The following is a 22,046-nucleotide window of genomic DNA, read 5'->3' on the forward strand; positions in this document are numbered from 1 at the left end:
AGTGATTTTTCCAGCAAAGGTATTTTCCCCCTTTTCTATAATGGCAGGATCACTAACCTGCATTTGGGCCTCCTGTGGTGTTACAGGGGGCTCTGTGGCATACTGCCTCATCAAAATCTTACTGCAACAGATGCAGAAATAACGTCCCTGCGAGTCTACATCTATCCAGATATTGTCAAAAGTCAAAGGACTGTAATCAGCTCTGCAGCCAGACCCCACCCCCACACCCCAAGTGCTAGGAATAGCCTGAAATCCTAGAAACGCATTCAGTTCTCAAATTGCTATTGATCCTGTGCTCTTATTGACCTTTTGAAAGCACTTCACTGATTCGGCAACATCCAAGCAGATGCCTCGATTCCCCCCACCCCCACCCCCGAAATGGTCGCTTCCTTCCCTATAGGCCGGCAACACTGAATGCCAGTTCAAACGAGCAAGAGTTTTAAAGACTAACGGATCTGTTGTGATATAAACTTCTGCAAGCCAGAGTCGATGCCACCAGATCCACGGACAAGATTGTCCTCAGTCAGCAGATATACGTACGTACAAAACATAACCGGAGGGCGGGGTGCTTTTTGTTATACAACAAGGTTTGAAGAAATGGTAGGTAGCTCTAGAAAAGGGGATCAGGATGATTCATTTGGGTGCTGTGTGGTTTCCGTGTTGTATGGCCGTGTTCTAGCAGCATTCTCTCCTGATGGGGGGTGGGAGTCCATAACCTCTGGAGTGCCAAAGGTTCGCCACCACTGTTCTAGAGGAAGGCCAAGGAACGTGTCAGCTTTTTCAAATGACAAAGCAATATTTTTCTCACCAAAAAAAGTTGCCTTAATCACCCAAGGGTGTCAAAAAAGCTCCTCTTTCTTACAAGAAGGGCTTGCGTGCAAATAGCACCCGCTTCTTTTTTCCCAGAGCCCTGCTCAGGGCATGCGCACAACCTTGGACCGATTCCCTTTGCAGATGCCGCTCTTCTGTATAATAGCGTCATCCCGCGATTAAATACTTCTAGTATTTCCTTTGCTGTGATGACACAATGAAGGCGGTGAAGCCTATTAATTTAAGAACAGCACTCACGACGCATCAAGTCTTCCACTCGTTCGATCCCCTGTTCATTTCAGCGAAGCTATCGTGGAATTTGATGCGGTACACTGGAGCAAACGAAATAAAAACAATGGCCCTTCTCTAGTGTTTTGAGATGAACAAGGCGGACGGCGGCACAGAGTCCAAAATGAGTCGTCGCGTTTTTTAAAAAGCTCGGCCCTCCCTCTCGCTTAATTTTTACAACCAATCCGGAGAGGTAAGTTAGGCTGAGAGATGGTGCCTGGCCTAAGATTATAGAGTACAGTGTCAAGATCGAGGGATGTCATTGTACCTCTCTGTTCTGCACTGGTTAGACCTCACCTGGAATATCGTGTACAGTTCTGGGCACCACAATTCAAGAAGGATATTGACAAGTTGGAAAGGGTCCAGAGGAGGGCACACAAACTGGTAAGAGGTCTGAAATCCATGTGTAGGGGTGAGCCCGCGAACCCAGCAGAACCGTAGATAGAGCGCTTGGAATGCCGGTGCCAGCTACGGCCTTCTGGGCGCACACGCTCCCCCACCCACCGTTCCCCCGTGAGTCACAGGTCATGAACTACCTGACTCACGGTCACCAGGTGTCCCAGACAAAGGGACAAAAGGGCTCTTGCCCCCAGGTATGGATTAGACCCAGACGCGGACGCTTCCTCCTGCACGTAGCAGCCCGATGAGATCATGCATCACATGATGATCTCCCGTTCTCCCGCCTATCCGACCCCTTTACACGCCCCCAGAGAAACCCTAATAAAAGGTGCCAGGGACTAGCACACGGGAGAGTTGCCAGGTTCACGGACCGCGCTTCCTGCTGCTGGCTCTCTCCACCAGATGATATCTCCGTGTCTCGCCTCTTCCTCGCGACCCTGCGGGCACGACTTCACCATGCCCTACGAGGAGAGACTTAGGGAGCTGGGATGTTTAGTCTGGAGAAGCTAAGGTGAAGGGGGGGGACACATGATAGCTATGTTTAAATATTTGAAGGGGTGCCATGTCGAAGAGGGAGCAAGCTTGTTTCCTGCTGCTCCAAAGACTAGGACACGGAGTAATGGGTTCAAGGTGCAGGAAAAGAGATTCCACCTAAACATTAAGAAGAACTTTCTGACTGTCAGGGCTGTTCAACAGTGGAATTCACTGCCTGGGAGGGTGGTGGAGTCTCCTTCTTTGGAGGTTTTTAAACAGAGGCTGGATGAACATATGTCAGGAGTGCTTTGATTGTGTGTTCCTGCATGGGATGGGGTTGGACTTGATGGCCCTTGGGGTCTCTTCCAACTCTATGATTCTACCCAAAGAATTTCCTGGTTGAGTGAGGATCAGAGACCAGATCCTCCCAACCCTCTTTCAACATTACGACCCACGATGCTGAATCTCCATAATCTGTTGATTGAGGCCTGCTAAGCCAAATTTGTACCCTCCCCTCTACTCTCCGCTCCAAACACAACCACCACCGCCGATGAATACCTACACGCAAGCTTCTCATCAACTGAAAGAGAAGCCCAGGAGGCCTTCTCCTTCTCCTTCAGGGCCTTCTGCTCGGAAGAGAGAGTTTTCAAATAGTCAATTGGAGGTAAAGGAGTCTCCCGACGATCAAAGTAAACGGGCAAGGTGTAGTCCTCGATTTTTGCAACACCTGTTCAAGAAAGAGAGAGAGACAGTGCTTCTACATGATGTATTTGCCTTATCCTCCTATTTATTTATTTATTGGGCTTGCTATCCCCTTTACCAGCTGAAGCTGGACTCACGGCAGCTAACATACGTAATAATACAACACAGATTCAATATAAAATGTAGCAAGCAATTAAATCATTTCAAGCTGCAACTTCCATAACATTACAATTTCTGAAGATGGCGACCACTAACCCTTTCCGGGTCCCGAATAGCCTCAAACTCCCCTCCCATCCACCATGAGGATATCTGGCTGGCTTCTACGAGGGCTAGGGCTTTTACAGCCCTGTAAAAGCCCTGGCCCCTACCTGGTGAAATAAGCTCCCGAGTAATATCAGGGCCCTGTGGGACTTGAACAATTTCCACAGGGCCTGTAAGACGGAGCTTTTCCGCCAGGCATTTCCATCTAGCCAGCCGGCCTGACCTGTTATCATCATTAGCCTCCTGTGGGTGCGGATGGGGGGAGGGTTTTCACCATCTGTGGTTGTTTTATTGATTATGATTGAAATTGGTTTTATTGCCGTTCTCTGGTTCGCCGCCCTGAGCCCTGTTAGGGAGGGAGGGATGAATGGAAAATAATAATAATAATAAAGATAAATACATTAAATAGATGTGGACAGTGGGGGGGGGGGGAGAAAGAGGGCCAGATCAGGTCAGCAAGATGGAGCAAGGACCATAGCTGCCTCATCCAAAGGCCCAGTGGAACATCTCCGTTTTGCAGGCCCTGTAGTACTGACTAAGATCCCGCAGGGTTCTGGGGTCAGCTGGTAGAGAGTTCCACCAGGCCAGAGCTAAGGCCAAAACCACCCTGGCTTTCGTTGAGGCTAGCTGAATGTCTTTGGGGCCATGGACTACCAGGTTAGCACTGGAGGAACAAAGCGTCCTCCGGGGGCAGTATAGGGAGATGCGGTCCCACAGGTACAAAAGTTATTGAAATTTTGCTCTTTTCTGCCATAAAGTCACAGTCGACCCCAGAGAGTTCTCAAGGTAAGACATGTTCAGAGGTGGTTTGCCATTGTCTGCCTCTCTGTACCGATCCTGTACATCTAAATTGACCCTGCTTAGCTTCTGAGAGCTGAACCCTAAACTATTCAAGTCGGGTGGGCTAAATGTGGGATAGAAAGTACAAACAGATCCCAGTTCTTGTACGTGATGTGTTTGCTTTATTCTCCTAACATTGTTTAAAAATTACTACCATGACAAACATTTAAATCTGAATTGGAAAATTTCCCAGAAAACTAACATCGCTGATCCTAACAAAGGCAAAACAAAAGTCTGCGTGTTCATCACGGTGGGATAAATAGCAGGAAAACACTGTGTAAAATGAAAGGCACTAGACAAGTGATAAAATAGCAGGTGGGGGGATGGGAGCAGGCTGAAGAAATGAAGCTCTAGACCTACCATGCCCATGAGCCCTCACGCAGACTGAAGTCGAAATGGCCCGCTTGCCGATAAGGCTGCATGCCCTAGAAGCCAACATCCTGAAAGGGAAGAGGTATGAATCAAAGCATCAGAAATGGCCACAAATCTTGCCAATGCACCTTGCCACCTAAGGTACAAGAGCAGTTTGCTGCTACTTAACAGTGTTGATGGAGAAGACTACTGGCAATTCTGCAACTGTAAGGATTATTATCAGGCAAAGAAACAGATGTGCAAACCACAAGTTTACACAATATGTCATCAATTTCTGTCTCCTACCACAATGGAGAACTAGCTACCTGCCAGCCCAGGTAGCCTCCTGTCTCACCCTCAAAATCAAAGTATAAGGAAGACAAGATTGCAGCCAAGAATGAAGTTTTAGGTACATTCATGAATAATCTCTAAATATGGAGGATTTTGTTACATGGTCTTTGGAGCTTCGCCCTATGTTTACTCTGAAGTTTGATTGTGTTCACCAGTGGCAATAAAAATGTTTAAAACTGCAGTCTTTGAAAGGCTCTTGACTCCTTTCCAAAAGCTCCTGGATAAACTCGCCTTGCATTCCCAACTCGCAAAACTGCCTCAGGCCCTTTCTGCACATGCAGAATAATGCACTTTCAATGCATTTCGCAGCTGGATTTTACTGTGCAGAATAGCAAAATCTGGACAGTGTGTAACAGATTTCTCTCTGTGATACACATCTGAAGATGCCAGCCACAGATGCAGGCGAAACGTTAGGAATAAGTTCCACCAGACCACGGCCACACAGCCCAGAAAACGCACAACAACCATTTGAATCTGGCCATGAAAGCCTTCGACAATACTTTTAGGTATGTTTTCGTTAAAAGTAATTTTGGCAACAATCATAACACATTAGTCCTCCCTATTCTGACTCTGAACAAAAGGTTTACTTTGATCACTACAAAATCTGTTTCCTCCCTTCAGCTTTTACTTTTATCACCCACCTCTCAGAAGGCAGAAATAAAAGATTACAGTTGCCAACTCCAGGTTGGGAAATTCTTGAAAATTTGGGGAGGGGGCCAGTGGCAGGGACCTCAGTGGTGCCTAATGCCTCAGAGCTCACCCTTTAAAAGGTCCCCTTTTCTCCAGTGGAACTTAATCTCCATAGCCCAGAGATCAGTCCCTCAGGGAGAACTCCAGACACCGCCTGGAGGTTAGCAACCCTAAACACCGAGTATGCTGCAGCAGCACGGGCCTTTGCAACTCCTTCTCGAGCCCACCGGTCTTTCAAGCCTCCCAGCGACTGCAGGCTCCCAAGCTGGCCGACCTCGCAGGACTGTTGTGCAAATGCCAACGCCAGGAGGCTTCTGTGCGCCGGCGCCGCCCTGCCCTCTTTGCAGGGGGAACCTAAGAGCGTCACGAGCCCTCCTGAGCAAAGCCCCCAGCCCCAGATCTTCCCCTCTCGCCCAGGAATGGGCCCCCCCCTTTCACCTGCCAAGGCCCGCCAACCAAGCCCACTCGTGCCCTCTAAGGCCGCAGTCTGAGGACGGAAGAAGGAAAGAGAGACAAAGCCGGAAAGCGCGGTGCACGACGGGAAGGAGGCCGGGCAGAAGTGCTTCAACGCGCTAGGAACGGGCGGAAGTGCTTCAGCACGCTGGACAGACGGGTGGGAAAGGTTGCAAAACAGCGCCCCCAACGGCAGCAGCCTTTTATTGGCGAGTCATAAAAAATACACTTTTAAATAATATTTTTGTATTGATTTTAATCCATAGATAAATACACTGAAATGGAACCAGTGGATCTTGATGTTCAGAAAATATAGACGGGTACAAATTTGAGAGAGCACCTTTTATCCTATTTATTTCCTCTAAAATTCATCTATTTGATTATTTATTCAGCACCTACCGTTATTTACCGAATAAACAATTATTTATACGCTTGATGACTAACATTAACGTTAACCTATTCATTCAGTTCCTCGGAATCTAATTTTTATCTCCATAGTTATTATTATCCTTTTTGTTTGTTTAAGTAATTGATTCGGCCACGCACGTATTAAAAAATACAATTCTCAGTTCTTATCCAACATAAAAATACAAAATTCAGTAAGGTATAGAATATTGGTAACAGTCTAAGAAAAAAATGAGAACATATATAGCTAGCTTGGTGAAGTCTGATGGCTTGCCGCAAGAACTCTGCGATAGATTCTGTTGCGATTGGGTTCTGGTTTGCCAAAATAAATGCTGACCTTTGTCGGTTGGGCACAGTCAAAACAAGCTGGCTAGTTTTGGATCGCAGATTCATGAAGCACTCCATATTTTTTAATCTGTTGTGAAGCATTGCATAATTTTTAATCTATTGAAATACACTATGGGATGTGAGCCTTATGATTAGAACATGTATGAATGGGGGGGGGGGGTTACTTCCCTCTGTGATACACCTCTGAAGATGCTGGTCACAGATGCAGGCGAAACGTTAGGAACGAGATCTGCCAAACCACGGCCACACAGCCCGGAAAACCCACAACAACCAATTGTGGGGAATGTTTTAGTTTTCCATGGTTCCTTCCTGGGTTGGAGTTTTTAACAGTATCATGATGTTTTATATCAATGATCGTTAGAAGCCGCCCTGAGCCTGTTTTGATAGGGAGAGCGGGATGTAAATCCAAGAAACAAACAAACACATGAGGGCGCCCAGCTTCTGCAACCGGGAACCCACGTGGAAACGAGGGCGCGTTCTCTTCAGTGCGCATGCGCCAAACGTAGCCCGTCAAACCGCTCCCTAAAGGTAGAACTCGATCACAACAGGCGCAACGGAGATTTCCGGTTTCCGCACGAGCGCCGCCATTTGCGGGGAGCCTCCCCCCCAACGGGACTGAAGGTGTCGTTTCCCCCCTTTCATGCTCCGTGCGGGAACACGATTCCAGTTGCTGCCAGAATAAATGGCGTTAATTGATCAAATGCCGCCGGACTCGCGCATTTGTTGTGGAAATTCAGCGCTTTGCGCGGAGACTCCTTTGGGAAGCGGTGACGGCAAGCACGCATGGGCACAGCGACGCCCTTAGGCCAGGCCCCGCCCGGCGCCGGGCGCATGCGCACCGCTGACAGCTGGCTTCCTCCGGAGCCGTTCGCTCAGCCTCTCACAGCGATTCCTCAAACGGCCTCCGGCGGGGCCCGGCGAGGACTCCCCTCGCCCCGGGAATGGGCTCGGGCTCGGCCCCGGCATGCCCTTCCGCCGCCTCCGCCCTCGGCCCGGATTGTGGTCGGCAAGGTCAGCGCCGCCCGGAGAGCCCTGAAAGGGGCGAAGCGACGGTGAGTTGCTGAAGGCCACGCCCCTCGCCCGACAAGCCACGCCCATGGACTCAAGCCACGCCCCCTGGGTCTAACTCACTGCTTCCCTTTTGGGGCTCTGCGGGCGCGACCCTCTTTATAGATTGAAATCCTTACCCCGTGCCCCCAAGCCCCCTCCCCTTTTTTCAGCTGCCTGCTTGCCCTTCCCCAATTGCCCCTGGTAGATTGAGACCCCTTGTCCCCAATTCCCCTCCCCGATTTGCAGCTGCCTGCTGACCCCTCTCCAGTTGCCCCTTATAGGTTTAGACCCCAAGCCCCCTCCCCTATTTGCAGCTGCCTGTTTGCCCTTCCCCAATTGCCCCTGATAAGTTGAGACCCCTGCCACCATTCCTTCTCCCCTATTTGCAGCTGCCTGCTGGTTCCTCCACAGTTGCTCCTTATAGGTTGAGACCCCTGTCCCTTTTCTGCACCCTCCATCCATTCCTTGTCCCCCAAGCCCCCTCCCTTATTTGCTGGTCCCTTCCCTAATTGCACCTGCTGCCATGGCCCTCTTCTCTATGGAAATGCAATGCAGTGGATCAGTTGGCTGCCTCTGCTCCTTCTCCCCTTGGGCCCTGCCTCCTTGCAGCCCTTCCCAATCTCTGGCCTCCTGCCACTGGAGTTGCCAACCTCCAGCTGGTCTTTCTTTCCCTACCGGAGCCCGGTTCTCCTCATTTCGCCCAATTCCTCATTCCAGGGCCTCATAATCTCTGCTTATTTTCCCTCTAAGTTTACCCATGGGAAGGAGGGGGGGGGGGTGTCATAGCTGATCTTGTTTGCAAGGAATCCTTGTAATCCTCAATCTAATATTTAATTTGAAATTCCCATAGATTGTTAACATGTAATGTTATCTGGGAACCGGCTGTATAGAGGCATAACAGTCTTCTTAATGCTGTGGTTCTTCCTGAAGAAGACTACTGTGTCTCTACATAACTGGCTCCCAGATAAGATTTCATGTTAACCATACGTGGAAATTTCAAACTAAATATTAGATTTATGTCTACGTATTTTCAGCCTGCCCTATACTCGAAGGTCCCAGGATGGTTTACAAAACAAGGTAAAAATCAGAAAATATTGATTCTCCTGAAAACAATTACAACAGATAACACTGTAACAATACAACTTACTTAAAAATCCAATAAACCTATTAAAGCCTACAAAATTAATAAAACCCATTTTAAAATTAATGAAATCTATTTAAAAATTCATATTACCAGAAAAAGAGGGTTGCGGGGAAGGATTGAGGATTATAAGCATTCATTGCAAACAAGATCAACTGTGGCCTCCATTTGCAAATTAAGTTACAGGAAAATAAGCAGAGATTACAAGTCCCTTGAATAAGCTGTTGCGCGAAACAAAGAGAAAGCGGCCCCCATCAGGACAGAAACCAAGCGGAAAGATGTAGTATTTAAAGGGAAAACACAAGGCCTATTGAAACTCATGCTTAGATGTACGTCTGCTCTGTCAGAACTGTAAAAATGTGCTACTGTGACAAATTTTGTTATACCGCTATAACTTGCTTGGATGGATAAAAGTAGTCTGTGGGAACGTGTACCAAACTTGCACAACCTTACTATCATAGCATACATGCATTTGGTTGTGTTTCTCCTATTTTTTCCTTAAATTTCCAGGTGGTCGCTCCAGACCTCCTGGAATTACAACTGATCCCTAGGAGGCAGAGATCCGTTCCCCTTGGAAAAAACTGGCAGGTTTGGGAAGAGGACTCTATGGCATTATGCCCAGCTGAAGGCCTCTTACTCTCCAAGCCCCACCCTCCTGAGGCTCCACCCCCAAAATCTAGTGTTTCTCAACTCAGAGTCAACAACCCTACATTCAATACATGCAGTGACTTTCACCTGCCCTCTTTTGTTCCCCTATTGATGGACTTGATGGCCCTTGGGGTCTCTTCCAACTCTATGATTCTATTCAGAACTGTCTCTTTCCTTTTCCACTCCCATCCACTTCCCGCTCTGTTGGTTGCTTTCCTAGGGATTTTTAGTTGGGCCAGATTGCAGAATCGCAACCTTGTTAGTGTATTAAGTTACTTCATTCATACTTTACCTGTCTACCCAATGGGGATCCAAGGTCACTGACTTAATACTGCTCGCCTCCATTTTATCCTTGCAGCAGCAACCCAGTGAGGTAAACTTTGCTGAGAGCATGTGATTATAGTAGTTGGCTGCCATTAAAAATGGGCCAGGTTAAAGAAGCAAGGGTGTGTGGTTTGCCTCAGCTGGCTGGCAGGCCTGATAAACCCCCTCAAAGGGCCGAATCCGCCCCCTGGGCGACATGTTTGATACTCCTGTCCCAATGATTGAAGTCATAAAATCATAGAGTTGGAAGAGACCACCAGGGCTATCAAGTCCAATCCCCGGCAATGCAGGAACACACAATCAAAGCACTCCTGACATGTTCATCCAACCTCTGTTTAAAAACCTCCAAAGAAGGAGACTCCACCACTCTCTGCAAAATTTGCCTGCAAAAGTCTTATCTTTGCACTCTATGTTTCCAGGATGCAGTTTGGATGAATGCTGCATTTAATCAGTTCATCGTGTGGAACAATTTGGCTTTTCGGACCGATGTCTTTGTATTAAAATCATTTCACATACAGCCACCTTGGTTGAGGAGAACCCCCCCCCACACCCCCAGTTGAGTCTAGAACTGATTCTTTTGTTGGCTGCTTTCTTTCTGGTAGAGAAACCAAAATACATAGTCACTGATTCAATCCATTAGTTTTTGTTGAAGGGCGATTACCCATAAAACTGTTCCAGGCTGAGTCAGACCTTTGCTTCGTCCACTCTGACGGGCAGCGCATCTCTTGGATCTGCTTCTTGGGAAGCTTGTGTTTTTATCACTGAGATCTCCACTGATTGCTGCTCTCCCCCCCCCCCACCCCCACCCCCACCCCCCACCCCCACCCCCACCCCTTCACTACTGTTTACTCAAGTAGGTATGGAGAGCAGAGTTTAGGGAAGGAAGGATGTGATCTTGCATTATTGTTCTGCATGTGCTATGATGGTGCTTTGGGGCTTGTTTTGCAAGGGTGAGAATCTCAGCTGTTTTGGTTTAGCAAGATTGTGGAGAAAAGTCTTAGGGAGCTGGGCATGTTTAGTTGGTGAAGAGAAGGTGAAGAGGTGACATGATGGCCATATTTAGGTATTTGAAGGGATGTCATGTGGGTGAGGGAGCAAGCTTGTTTTCTGCTGTCCCAGAGACTAGGACCAGGAGTCATAGGTTCAAGGTGAAGGAAAAGAGATTCCACCTAAACATCAGGAAAAAGTTCCTGACAGGAAGGGCTGTTGGACAGTGGAATGCACTACCTGGGAGTGTGGTGGAGTCTCCTTCTTTGGAAGTTTTTAATCAGAGGCTAGGTGGTCATCTGTCAGGAGTTCTTTGGTTGTGCATTCCTGCATTGCAGGGGGTTGGACTTGATGGCCCTGGGGGCCTCTTCCAACTCTCTGATTCTATGAAAAGTCTGAAAAAGTGATGGCGCGGGAACAGCAACCAACTGCAGGATACAAAACCTCTGTTGTTTTTCATACTTGGGGAGGGAGGACCTGTGACTTGGTGATAAGCAATGTCTTCTGTGTGCCTGTCTCAGACGCTGCCAGTTATAGGACGTCAAGCTCTTTCCCTGTCTCTGAGAGTTTCTGCCGACCACAGCAGAGAGCGCTGAGCTGGGGGAACCAGCGGTCTGGATGTTCAAGGCAGCTTTATGCCCGTGTCTATTCTTACTTGGCCTCAGCTGTGCCCTGTGGCGAAACAAGCGAGACGACAGCAAGAAAATTCTTCCCACTGAAAAACATCTAGCAATTCAGCATGACAGGCTGATGTTTCCCCTGTATAAGAAGAATAAGAATTTGGATTTATATCCCCCCTTTCTCTCCTGCAGGAGACTCAAAGGGGCTTACAATCTCCTTGCCCCTTCCCCCTCACAACAAACACCCTGTGAGGTAGGTGGGGCTGAGAGAGCTCCGAGAAGCTGTGACTAGCCCAAGGTCACCCAGCTGGCGTGTGTGGGAGTGCCCAGGCTAATCTGAATTCCCCAGATAAGCCTCCACAGCTCAGGCAGCAGAGCTGGGAATCAAACCCGGTTCCTCCAGATTAGATCCACGAGCTCTTAACCTCCTAGGCCACTGCTGCTCCTTTGCCTTTGCTTGCATGCAGAAGGTTCCAGGTTCGATCCCCGGCGTCCCCACTTAAAAGTACCAGGCATTCGGGGATGTGAAAAACCTCAAACTGAGGGCTGCTGTCAGTCTGAGTGCACAGAGCTGACCCCACCGGGCCAAGGATCGATTCAGTATCAGGCAACTTCGTGTGTGGCTGATGGTCCCATTTAAACGACGGTCCCAAGGTAATGTTGTCCTGCCATCCACAGACATGCCCCCCTATCAGATCAATGCAGTCAGCAGTTGGCAGGCAGATGCACTGCAAAAATTGGCCTGCAAAATTTGCACTGTGATCAAGTCATTCCTGTTGGCTTAAGAAGAAGAAGGGAGGAGGAGGAGGAGGAGGAGTTTGGATTTATGTCCAAGCTTACAAGCTCCTTTCCCTTCCTCTCCTCACAACAGACACCTTGTCAGGTAGGTGGAGCTGAGAGAGCTCCAAAGAGACTAACCCAAGGTCACCTAGCAGGAATGTAGGAGAGTGGAAACACATCTGGCTCACCAGATAAGCTTGTCAGGTAGCTGGGGCTGAGAGAGTTCTGAGGAACTGTCACTAGCCCAAGGTCACCCAGCAGGAATGTAGGAGTGCGGAAACACATCTGGTCCACCAGATAAGCCTCTGCCACTCAGGTGGAGGAGTGGGGGATCAAACCCGGTTCTCCAGATTAGAACCCACCTGCTCTTAAACACTACATCACGCTGGCTCTCAAATCAGACACAAACTGCGTATCAGGGACGTGAACCTTTCTCCCCCAGGTAGGCAGTGAGCCTTGCCCAGGAGATGAGAAACCGCATTCCTCCCCTAAGAAACATGCAATAAATTCACACACTTTAGAAGGTGGTTCGGCTGTTTTCTATCTGTCAGTCTCAGGTTTAAAAGGATTGTTTTCAGATCACACAGATTAGTTGTTGACAGTGGAGTGCCGCAGTTGAAAGAAGAAAAGAAAACGTGAAGTTGACAGATAGAGCAGAGCTGAACAGCAAATCTTTCCCGGTCTCCATAAGCTGTCATTGTAAGTGGTAAAATATGTGAATTTACAAGTAAGGGTGGCCTGTCTTGTCATTGGATGTGCCCCAGTTCTCTTGACTCCCCTTGATGCCGTTTGTTTGGTAATGGTGTCACGGCAGGGAGAAGAACGCCTTGAACTGTCACTCGATACCAAATCCTTGATGGTTTAGCCTTTTTGTGGGCAACAGGGAAAAATGGGCATCTTGTGTAATCCTGACCAGAGCTTGGTAAACTTTCAGGGAAGTCGGCCCAATGAGTCGTTCAAGATGATTTCAAGGACTAGTTCAATAGTCAGTTGACTTCCCTTAATACAAAATCATGGTTTGTTTTCACTAAGGTTTAGTTTGTGAAACCAAGATTTCCTTTGCAGGTGATCCGTCAAATCCTGGCTGGCCTTTCAGCCGGGCATCGCTGTAGCCAGGGAGTACGTGTGGGCAGTACCAGGGAATCCAGGACGTCGGGTTTGTGGTGATGGAAAGTCCTGGTTTTTTGGTGCTGTGGGGGTGTGCAGCGGCCACACACCGTGTGTTTGCTCTCTCTGCCAGTGTAGATGACCCTCGTGGCAGCCGGATGGGAAAACACACTGGCACGGGCCTCCATTCCCCCCAGAAGCTGTTTTGTGACCCCCAAATTGGGCTCTTTCTGCATGATGTAGTGGTTAAGAGCCAGCATGGTATATAGTGATTAAGAGCAGGTGGATTCTAACCTGGAGAACTGGGTTTGATTCCCCACTCCTCTACCTGAGTGGCAGAGGCTTATCTGGTGCACCAGATGTGTTTCTGCACTCCAAGGTACCTGCTGGGTGACCTTGGGCTAGTCACAGTTCTCTCAGGACTCTCTCAGCCCCACCTACTTCACAAGGTGTCTGTTGTGGGGAGAGGAAGGGAAAGGAGCTTGTAAGTCACCCTGAGTCTCCATACAGGAGAGAAAGGTGAGGCATAAATCCAGACTCTTCTTCTTCTTCCTCTTTCTCAGCCCTCACTGGAAGTAATAGGAACTAGTGGGGTCACCCCTCTTGTTTGGTGCTCGATGCTGAAATATCCTGGGTCAGCAGAGTTCAGACAGGCCTTCGTGATTTGTCCATCTTTCTGGAAGTGAAGATATCAGAGTGCAGGCAGGGGTAACATCTTAGGAAGGCTTGTCGAACTCCACAGGCCCATCCTGCCACTAGGAACTTCCAACTCCTTCACTTGAGCGTACCTTCACTTGAGCGTAACAAAGTTTTCTTCACAATAACTGGTTAGCAGGGGTCTTCCCCCCCCCCCCTTTGTTGGAAGTGGTGTTCATTTGCCAGAACAAACCACACTCGCTTGCACAAGCTGCAAAGGAGTTATGGAAAGTGGACGCCGACGTAACTCTTTTAAAATACAGAATTGGTTTCCCACGAAGCGCATCTCGTCCTCTGGACGAACAAGCCGACGCTTTCCCTTCAGGACTGTCTGGGATCTTTGGTTGCAGAAAATCCATTCCACCCTCCCTCAGAGCGACTATGACCTTGCGAGTGGTCTACGTGGAATAAATAATCAGGCGGGGGCTAATTGGCCACTCGGAGGTAGATGGAGCCGGGTGCAGCTGCCGTTGCCACAGAAAAAGCCTTTCCTGGAATACAGAATAATGAAATAATGCAACTGGCTTTCTTGTGTGAGATGAGATGCTGACGGGCTACTTAGCAGCTGAGCCGGTTTTTAATGAACTATAACGGCATGTGGCAGTCCTGCTTGTGCGGGACGAGTTGGTGGTGCCCACATTCAGCGTCTTCTGTGAATGCAGCTTTTTAAAACTAAAATGTGATGACTATGGCTCATTCCGCACATGCAGAATAATGCACTTTCAAACTGCTTTCAGTGCTCTTTGAAGCTGTGCGGAATAGCAAAATCCACTTGCAAACAGTTGTGAAAGTGGTTTGAAAATGCTTTATTTTGCATGTGCGGAAGGGGCCTATGAGAAGGAGGAGGAGGGGGGGAGTTTGGATTTATACCCCACCTTTCTCACCTGTAAGGAGACTCAAGGCGGCTTACAAGCTCCCCTCCCTTCCTCTCCCCACAACAGATACCTTGTGAGGCAGGTGAGGCTGAGAGAGTTCACTGGGACTAGCCCAAGGCCACCCAGCCGAAATGTAGGAGTGTGGAAACACATCTGGTTCACCAGATAAGCCTCTGCCACTCAAATGGAGGAGTGGGGATTCAAACCCGGTTCTCCAGATTAGAATCCACTTGCTGTTAACCACTACACCATGCAGATATTTTTTCCATTTGTTTCTGCAGTCACAGGATCTTGTATGAGGTCTTTGGAGGTACTGAAGGTTGTGGTGTTACTTGGAGAGCCTCCAGTTCTGCCTTCCCCCCAGCCAATGTTGCTGGTCTTGTAATGATCACTTGAAGTTGACTATTTGACATGAAGATTCAGTGGGTTTGTTGTGTTTAATGGGTAGGTGCCAATTGCGGCCAACTTCCCAAATATGCCCAGAAGCAGATCTAAAATTATTTATTTGTGTTATTTGTTTACACTATTTATAGTCCTCGTTTCTCGCTGAGGCTCAAGGTGAATTCTGCAGCGTTCAGTCAGTGCACCGAATAGGACGAGCTCTCTCATCGAAAGTATGTTAAGACTGGAATTGCGGAAACCTGGAACAGTGCAGGAATCCTCTGAAATAGAGCAGAAATCGTACACAAAGTTTAAACAAGGAATGTTGAATAAGCACTAAACGGTATTACAGTAGTGGAAATGCAGTGTGTTGAGAACGAGATAATGTATGCAAGAGACTCCGGCAAGACCTGCTTGACCCCTCGCAGCCGAGAAACTGGGAAATCTGGCTTAACCCTTTTGAGACAGATGTAATGTTTAATGCTGGCTTAACCCTTCCTTTGATGCAGATGTAATGCTTAATGCAAGCGAACACAAATCCGCGGTTTTACACTCTCACCATTGTCTTGACGTTTGGACAAATATTTAATCAAGGCTAAGAAAACACACTGTGGTGACATTATTTCGGTCTTGACTTCAGCAAGATCTGGGAGTTAGTGTCTGGCAGCTCAAACTTAAGAGAAGGAATGTCCTTCTAAGCCCACCAAAGTCTTCCTAGGATTGCGCCAGAAGAGAATGAGAGCTCTCAGTCGTATCTGGGTCTGGACGAGAGCCTCTTCTTTCTGACATGTCTGTGTAGCATCTAATTTCACGTTGTGAGTCACCTTGAATTTCTAAAAAAAAAAGTAGAAAGGTTTGCTAATAAATATTTTAAATAAATAATAAATGATTTGTGCAGAGATTTGCATTGGGAATTAGCTGTTTTGTTTCACTCTTTCCTTAGGCATTGAAGCAACGTTATGTAACGTATTTGTTTTTAATGTTCTCTGTCCTTTACCCTTCTAATTTTGCTTAGAAATAGGGAGAGAAAGTCTGCTTGCTGTATAAGTGTGGCATGTATATATAATATGAAGGTGCAGATTTCCCAGGGGAACGGGGAGAAAGAGGCAAAATAGCATTTATTTTCCAGCGACTCTTTTAGTCCAGATGCCATAATTGATCTTATAGGTTCTCATACTATACACAGGAGTAAGCCCAACGGAATTCAGTGGGACTACCCACTGAGTAAACAAGCCTAAACCTATAAAGGGTGGGTGCATGGGGAATCTGTGAGGGGGAGATTCCAATGTCTCTTTTCCTTCCTATCACAGTTCTTTGGATCCAGTTCAGTTTGTGGGATCCAAAGAGCTACTTTAGGGAATCGTGTAGACCAGGGGCGGCCAACCTATGACACCCCAGATGTTCAATTGGCCATGCTGGCAGGGGCTGATGGGAATTGAAGTTCATGAACATCTGGGGTGCCATAGGTTGGCCACCCCTGGTGTAGACACATGAAGCTGCTTTATACTGAATGAGGCCCAAGATCCATCAGAGTCATAAGAACATAAAAACAAGCCAGCTGGATCAGACCAGAGTCCATCTAGTCCAGCTCTCTGCTACTCGCAGTGGCCCACCAGGTGCCTTTGGGAGCTCACATGCAGGAGGTGAAAGCAATGGCCTTCTGCGGCTGTTTCTCCCGAGCACCTGGACCATTAAGGCATTTGCAATCTCAGATCAAAGAGGATCAAAATTGGTAGCCATAAATCGACTTCTCCTCCATAAATCTGTCCAAGCCCCTTTTAAAGCTATCCAGGTTAGTGGCCATCACCACCTCCTGTGGCAGCAGATTCCAAACACCAATTCCACGTAGTGTGAAGAAGTGTTTCCTTTTATTAGTCCTAATTCTTCCCCCCAGTCAGTCGTGTCTGCCCAGGCTGGCAGTGACTCTCTGGGCAGTGACTCTCTGGGGTCTGGCAGAGAAAGGTCTTTCACATCACCTTTATACTTACCTGGCAGGGGAGACACCTTGATCACATCACCTTCTGCCTGGTCGTTTTAACTGGAGAGGCTGGGGGTCGAACCTGGGAACTTTTAGAGGCCCAGCAGATGTGCTACCACTAAGCTATACCCTCCCCCAGCATTCCCATGGCATTTTAATGCTCCACTCCACTCAATGTCACTGATTGTTCATTGAACTTTTTGTCTCCCTAGCATTCTGTTGTGTTTCCTGCCGCCCACTTTCTTTTTGAATCTTGTGGATAAAACCCAAAAAGGGTCTTAAACAGAGCGGGGGTGGGGTGGGGGGTGGGAGGAGCCAAGGTTGTTAGATTGCGCTGTACCCCTCTAAGCTAGGAAACTGTCATCCTCCTACCTGGCAGGGAGTTCACAGCCTCACACACTCAGATCTGGCAGAAGTACAGCTTTGCTTATGTCTCTGGGCTCGGCAAAAAAAACCAGAAGTTCAGTTGCGCTGAAAAGACTATTATGGGCCCTTCCGCACCTGCAGAATAATGCACTTTCATTTGGGTGCTGTGTGGTTTCCGGGCTGTATGGCCGTGTTCTAGCAGCATTCTCTCCTGACGTTTCGCCTGCATCTGTGGCTGGCATCTTCAGAGGATCTTTTCGCCTGCATCTGTGGCTGGCATCTTCAGATGATCCTCTGAAGATGCCAGCCACAGATGCAGGCGAAACGTCAGGAGAGAATGCTGCTAGAACATGGCCATACAGCCCGGAAACCACACAGCACCCCACTGTTAGTCTTTGTTACCATAGGCTCATTCCGCACATGCAGAATAATGCACTTTCAAACTGCTTTCAGTGCTCTTTGAAGCTGGGCAGAATGGCAAAATCCACTTGCAAACAGTTGTGAAAGTGGTTTGAAAACGCATTCTTTTGCGTGTGCGGAAGGGGCCATAATCACTTTTCCTTATGAGTCATTCCCACTGAATTCAACAAAACTACCTTTAAGAATAGATCTGGGGAAGGGGGAGGGTTCCCATCTATTCCCTTCAGATTGAACCCGTCTTCGCCAAGCTTTCTAGATCTCCTGCTTTGCCCAAGCTAGGGATTCTGCCTCATGTGGTTGGTTTGGCTTATTTTCTAGAAAGGAAATTCAACCTTCCTTTCTAGTATGTAGCTTAATAGTGTAGCCACCCCACCCTGAAACAAAACCTTGCATGCTTTCCTGATTAAAAGCAAGCAGTTAATGGGTTTTGTAGCCTGTAGGGGAGGGCCCGGGGGACACACACACATATCACCGGTCAGAAATTTCCACTGGAAAGTCCCCTTAAAGTTCATGGGACTCTCTGCCCCCTCATTTTCGGCAGCAGCGACTCAATGGGGACCAAAAATTTCTGGCTTCTACGAATAGAAGAGAAAGGATCCAGCAGGAGAAAGAGTAACCCACAGTGGAGTTAATGTTCCTAATTTTCCTCACTCACATGGTTTTAGGTGATTTTTCTATGACTTTATTTTTTAAAAAAAATATCTTCTACAAATAGATCAGATGTCTCCACCAAACCAGACAGCCACGACAGTCACTTGAAAATGAACACAATAATCTTAACAGGGATAATTTTGGGGTGGAAAGAGTAGCTCTGCCAACCTCCAGCTGAAACCAGGAAGTCTCCTGGAATTCCAGCTGAGATCAGAAAATGGATGTTTTGAAGCAGAGGTGGGATCCAGCAGGTTCTCACAGGTTCCCGAGAGTAGGTTACTAATTATTTGTGTGTGCCAAGAGGGGGTTACTAATTGGTGATTTTGCCACGTGATTTTTGCATTAGTTACGCCCCTCCTCTCAGCAGTAGCACACAGAACTTGAAGCAGTCTAGCAGGAGGTGCACCGGCGTGCGTGGCGGCCTGCGCCTGCGTGCATTCGTTTCCCACCCAAGGATCGGCGCAGCAGCTGTGTCCTTGCCACAGCCCTGCCCAGGAATGCCCTGCCCCCGGAATGCCCGGCCACACCCCCGCCATGCCCCGCCCAGCCCCATTGGCGCTACGCCACAGTTTGAATCCCACCACCATGGGAACCTGTTACTAAAATTTTTGGATCCCACCACTGCTTTGAAGGATAGATTGTGGGATCATACCCCATTGAAACCCCTCTTCTCTCCAAACATCTCCTGAGGCTCCACCCCAAAATCCTCTGGGAATTTCCCAATCTTAGGCCAGAGGGAAAATACCTGCCCAGGTGTGAGCATCAGTAAGTCCTACATAAAAGGTCTTCCAATGAGGTGGCATCCCGTTGCATCTGAAGAAGTGATTCTGCCATTTGCCTTTTGGTGGGAGTCTGAGCTCTCTGGAGAGCCACTTCTGATCAGAGCTGACAATATTGAGCTGGATGGACTAGTGGTTGGACTCTGCCTAAGGCAGCATTTGTATGTTTATATATACTCATATAGCAAACAACCAGTTTTCAAAGCACTGGTTAAGGAAAGTAGCACCTTCTATGTATTTGTGCAAGCTCTCTGTGCTTAGCAGGAGTCTTTTAAACATTTGGATCTGGATGTGCATGAAAAAAGTTGAATACAGATGATAATTAAAGCAAGGGATAGCAGAGTGTGTGGGAGGGCAAACTGCATTATATGATCCAATCCTGTCAAGTTTAGGGAGCTAAGATCCCTTCCGCACATGCAAAATAAGGCACTTTCAATCCTCTTTCAATTCACTTTGCAGCTGGGTTTTACTGTGCGGAATAGCAAAACCCACTTGCAAACAAGTGTGAAAGTGGGTTGAAAGTGCCTTATTCTGCATGTGCAGAAGGGGCTTCAGCAGGGTCAGTACTTGGAAGGGAGGCCACCAAGGAAGGCTCTGCAGAGGAAGACAATAGCAAACCACCTTCGCTTCTCACTTGCCTTGAAAGCCCTTTGCTGGGGTTACCATAAATCAACTCTGCTTAATGGCATTTGCATACATAACACAGTATGTGTGCATCTGCTTGGTAGACTGGTTGCTGGTGTTGTCCTGGAAAGTAGTAAGAAAAATCTTACCACCCTTCTACACTTGATGAGAAATCCAGGTGAACTGGGGAGGACAAGATCCGCCACTTGGCAATGTAATCCAGATGACCTGCTTCCCAGAGTGTGCATGCACCAGTTTTGCAAGTAAATGGTTGTTGCCATTCACTCGTTTTCACAGCGGTATCCCGGTCAGATGTCCACATGTCCAATCACACCGGTTTGCTTCGTGGGCATTGCCCCACTTTGTAGGCTTCGTATCTTTGACATCTTCCATTCACAGCTCCTCTGGGTTTTTTGTTTGGCAGTACCGAGCCTGGATCCGGCAGGAATACGGCAAGATCCCGTTCAACGACCAAGAGGAGCTGCAACGTTTGCTCTCCCAGCAAGAAGAGAAAGCAAAAGAGCAGCAAACCAGACACAGAGAAACCAACTGGATCAATGCCCCGAGCCCCTCCGGGCCTCTCTCGCACAATGCCTATGCAGGGAGCTCCAGCAGTCATTGGGCGAACAGATAACGAGACCTCGACCCCAAGCCCCCAGAAGAAATGCTGCATGATTCTTCTCCAGGAGCAGCAATGTTGCCGTCTTGATCTCAGGTGGAGAGTTAGATGCTTCAGGTTAGATGCTTCAGAAGGCTCCGCCACAGACTTCCGATGTGATCCTCTTGTGCTCCAGATGGGCCACATAAACGTATTCCTTACAGGCCGCTGGTGATTTCCAAAGCCAAGCAGAGATGCTAAACTTGCCTTCAGCCTGTTCCCAGGAGATAGGTCTAGAAATGCCAGGCTATTATGGCCTGCTTTCTAATTTCTATCCCATTAATTTATTGTTTTGTTTATTTACTAGCAGTAAAGCCCATTGTACGAACACATTCAATGGGCTCTAGAAAACTGTGGTGGGTTAACGGCGTCCACCGGGGCGGCCAGCTCCGCCTGTCTTTCCTCCCTGCTTGGTCCTGCAATTTACCAGAGATAATGAAAACCTACTTATTCAATCGGAAAAAAGCTTACCGTACGTATGGATTCTTCCCCCCTTCCCACACACAGGCTCCCCTAACTTCGCAAATGGACGCTCTTTTTTCAGGCCCCTTCCGCACATGCAAAATAATCCACTTTCAATCCACTTCCAATGTGCTTTGCAGCTGGATTTGACTGTGCGGAATAGCAAAATCCACTTGCAAACAATTGTGAGAGTGGATTGATAGTGCATCATTCTGCATGGGCGGAAGGGGCCTCAGATCCACCCCCCACCCCACCCCCCACCTCTACACAGGGTCTCTTAACTTTGCCAACAGGCTCTTCCGACTCAGCTACGGCTTGACAGAGTTTGTCCCGTGTTCCTGGGCAGGAAGTTCGTCAAAGTTCACCAAAGTTTTCACTGACTACAATTTCTGCTAAAGTGGAATCAGCGCAGGCTTGCTTTCTTAATTCCAACTGGCTTTTGGAAGCAGGCTGCAGTTCCATTTCATTGAAGGCTTGGACTGATGCAGTTAAATTTAGATCTCTTGTGTTGGATCTTGATTTTTTTTGCCAGTTTGACTGTAACGTTCGCAGCGAGATTCTCCCTCGTCATCTTGGAGCATCCTCGTAGATACGGACTTAAAAAGCATGGAAGTAGCTTTGCCATCCTCTTCTTTGGATGTTTGAATAGTTGAGGAAACACGATCAGGATAGAATTAACCAGAATGCTAAAATAGTTTGCTGTGTGTTTTTGGGGGGCTTTCAATCCCTTTAATTTCCTGTCCAGCAATAATAGGAGCCACGTGGCGTAGTGGTTAAGTGCTTGCACTGCCACTCACAAGGTCAGGAGTTCGAGCCCCCTGTGGGTCAGATATCCTGGCAGCTGGCTCATGGTCAACTCAGCCATCCATCCATTCCTTGGTCGGTAAATGAGTACCTAGCACAAAGCTAGGGGGTAAAGAATAGGCGGGGAAAGCAATGGCAAACTACCCCACAAAAACGGCTTGCCTATGAAATCACTGCTTGCAGGGGTACTCCAGGGTCGGATACGACTGAAGGGGAAACTTTACCATTTCTTACCAGCAATAATATTTTACAGTGCAATAATCTAACAATGCAATGGTAAATGGCAGAAATTATGGGCTGTTGTGCGGGAGACGGGGGTCCCT

The 22,046-nt window shown here is 48.0% G+C and overlaps 1 protein-coding gene across 1 annotated transcript; it reads right to left on the reverse strand.

Moving 5' to 3' along the window:
• Positions 1-982: 982 nt before the first annotated feature.
• LOC125443264 lies at positions 983-5,735 on the reverse strand. Its single transcript, XM_048515270.1, has 4 exons — positions 5,605-5,735; positions 4,135-4,214; positions 2,534-2,698; positions 983-1,142 (listed from the first exon to the last, which is right to left on the reverse strand). Exons 2-4 carry the CDS (start codon positions 4,211-4,213, stop codon positions 1,075-1,077), a joined length of 312 nt encoding a protein of 103 aa, XP_048371227.1. The 5' UTR covers position 4,214; positions 5,605-5,735; the 3' UTR covers positions 983-1,074.
• Between the last annotated feature and the right edge of the window lie 16,311 nt (positions 5,736-22,046).

This window comes from Sphaerodactylus townsendi, linkage group LG14 (genome assembly GCF_021028975.2).
Source record: "Sphaerodactylus townsendi isolate TG3544 linkage group LG14, MPM_Stown_v2.3, whole genome shotgun sequence".
NCBI lineage: Eukaryota > Metazoa > Chordata > Lepidosauria > Squamata > Sphaerodactylidae > Sphaerodactylus > Sphaerodactylus townsendi.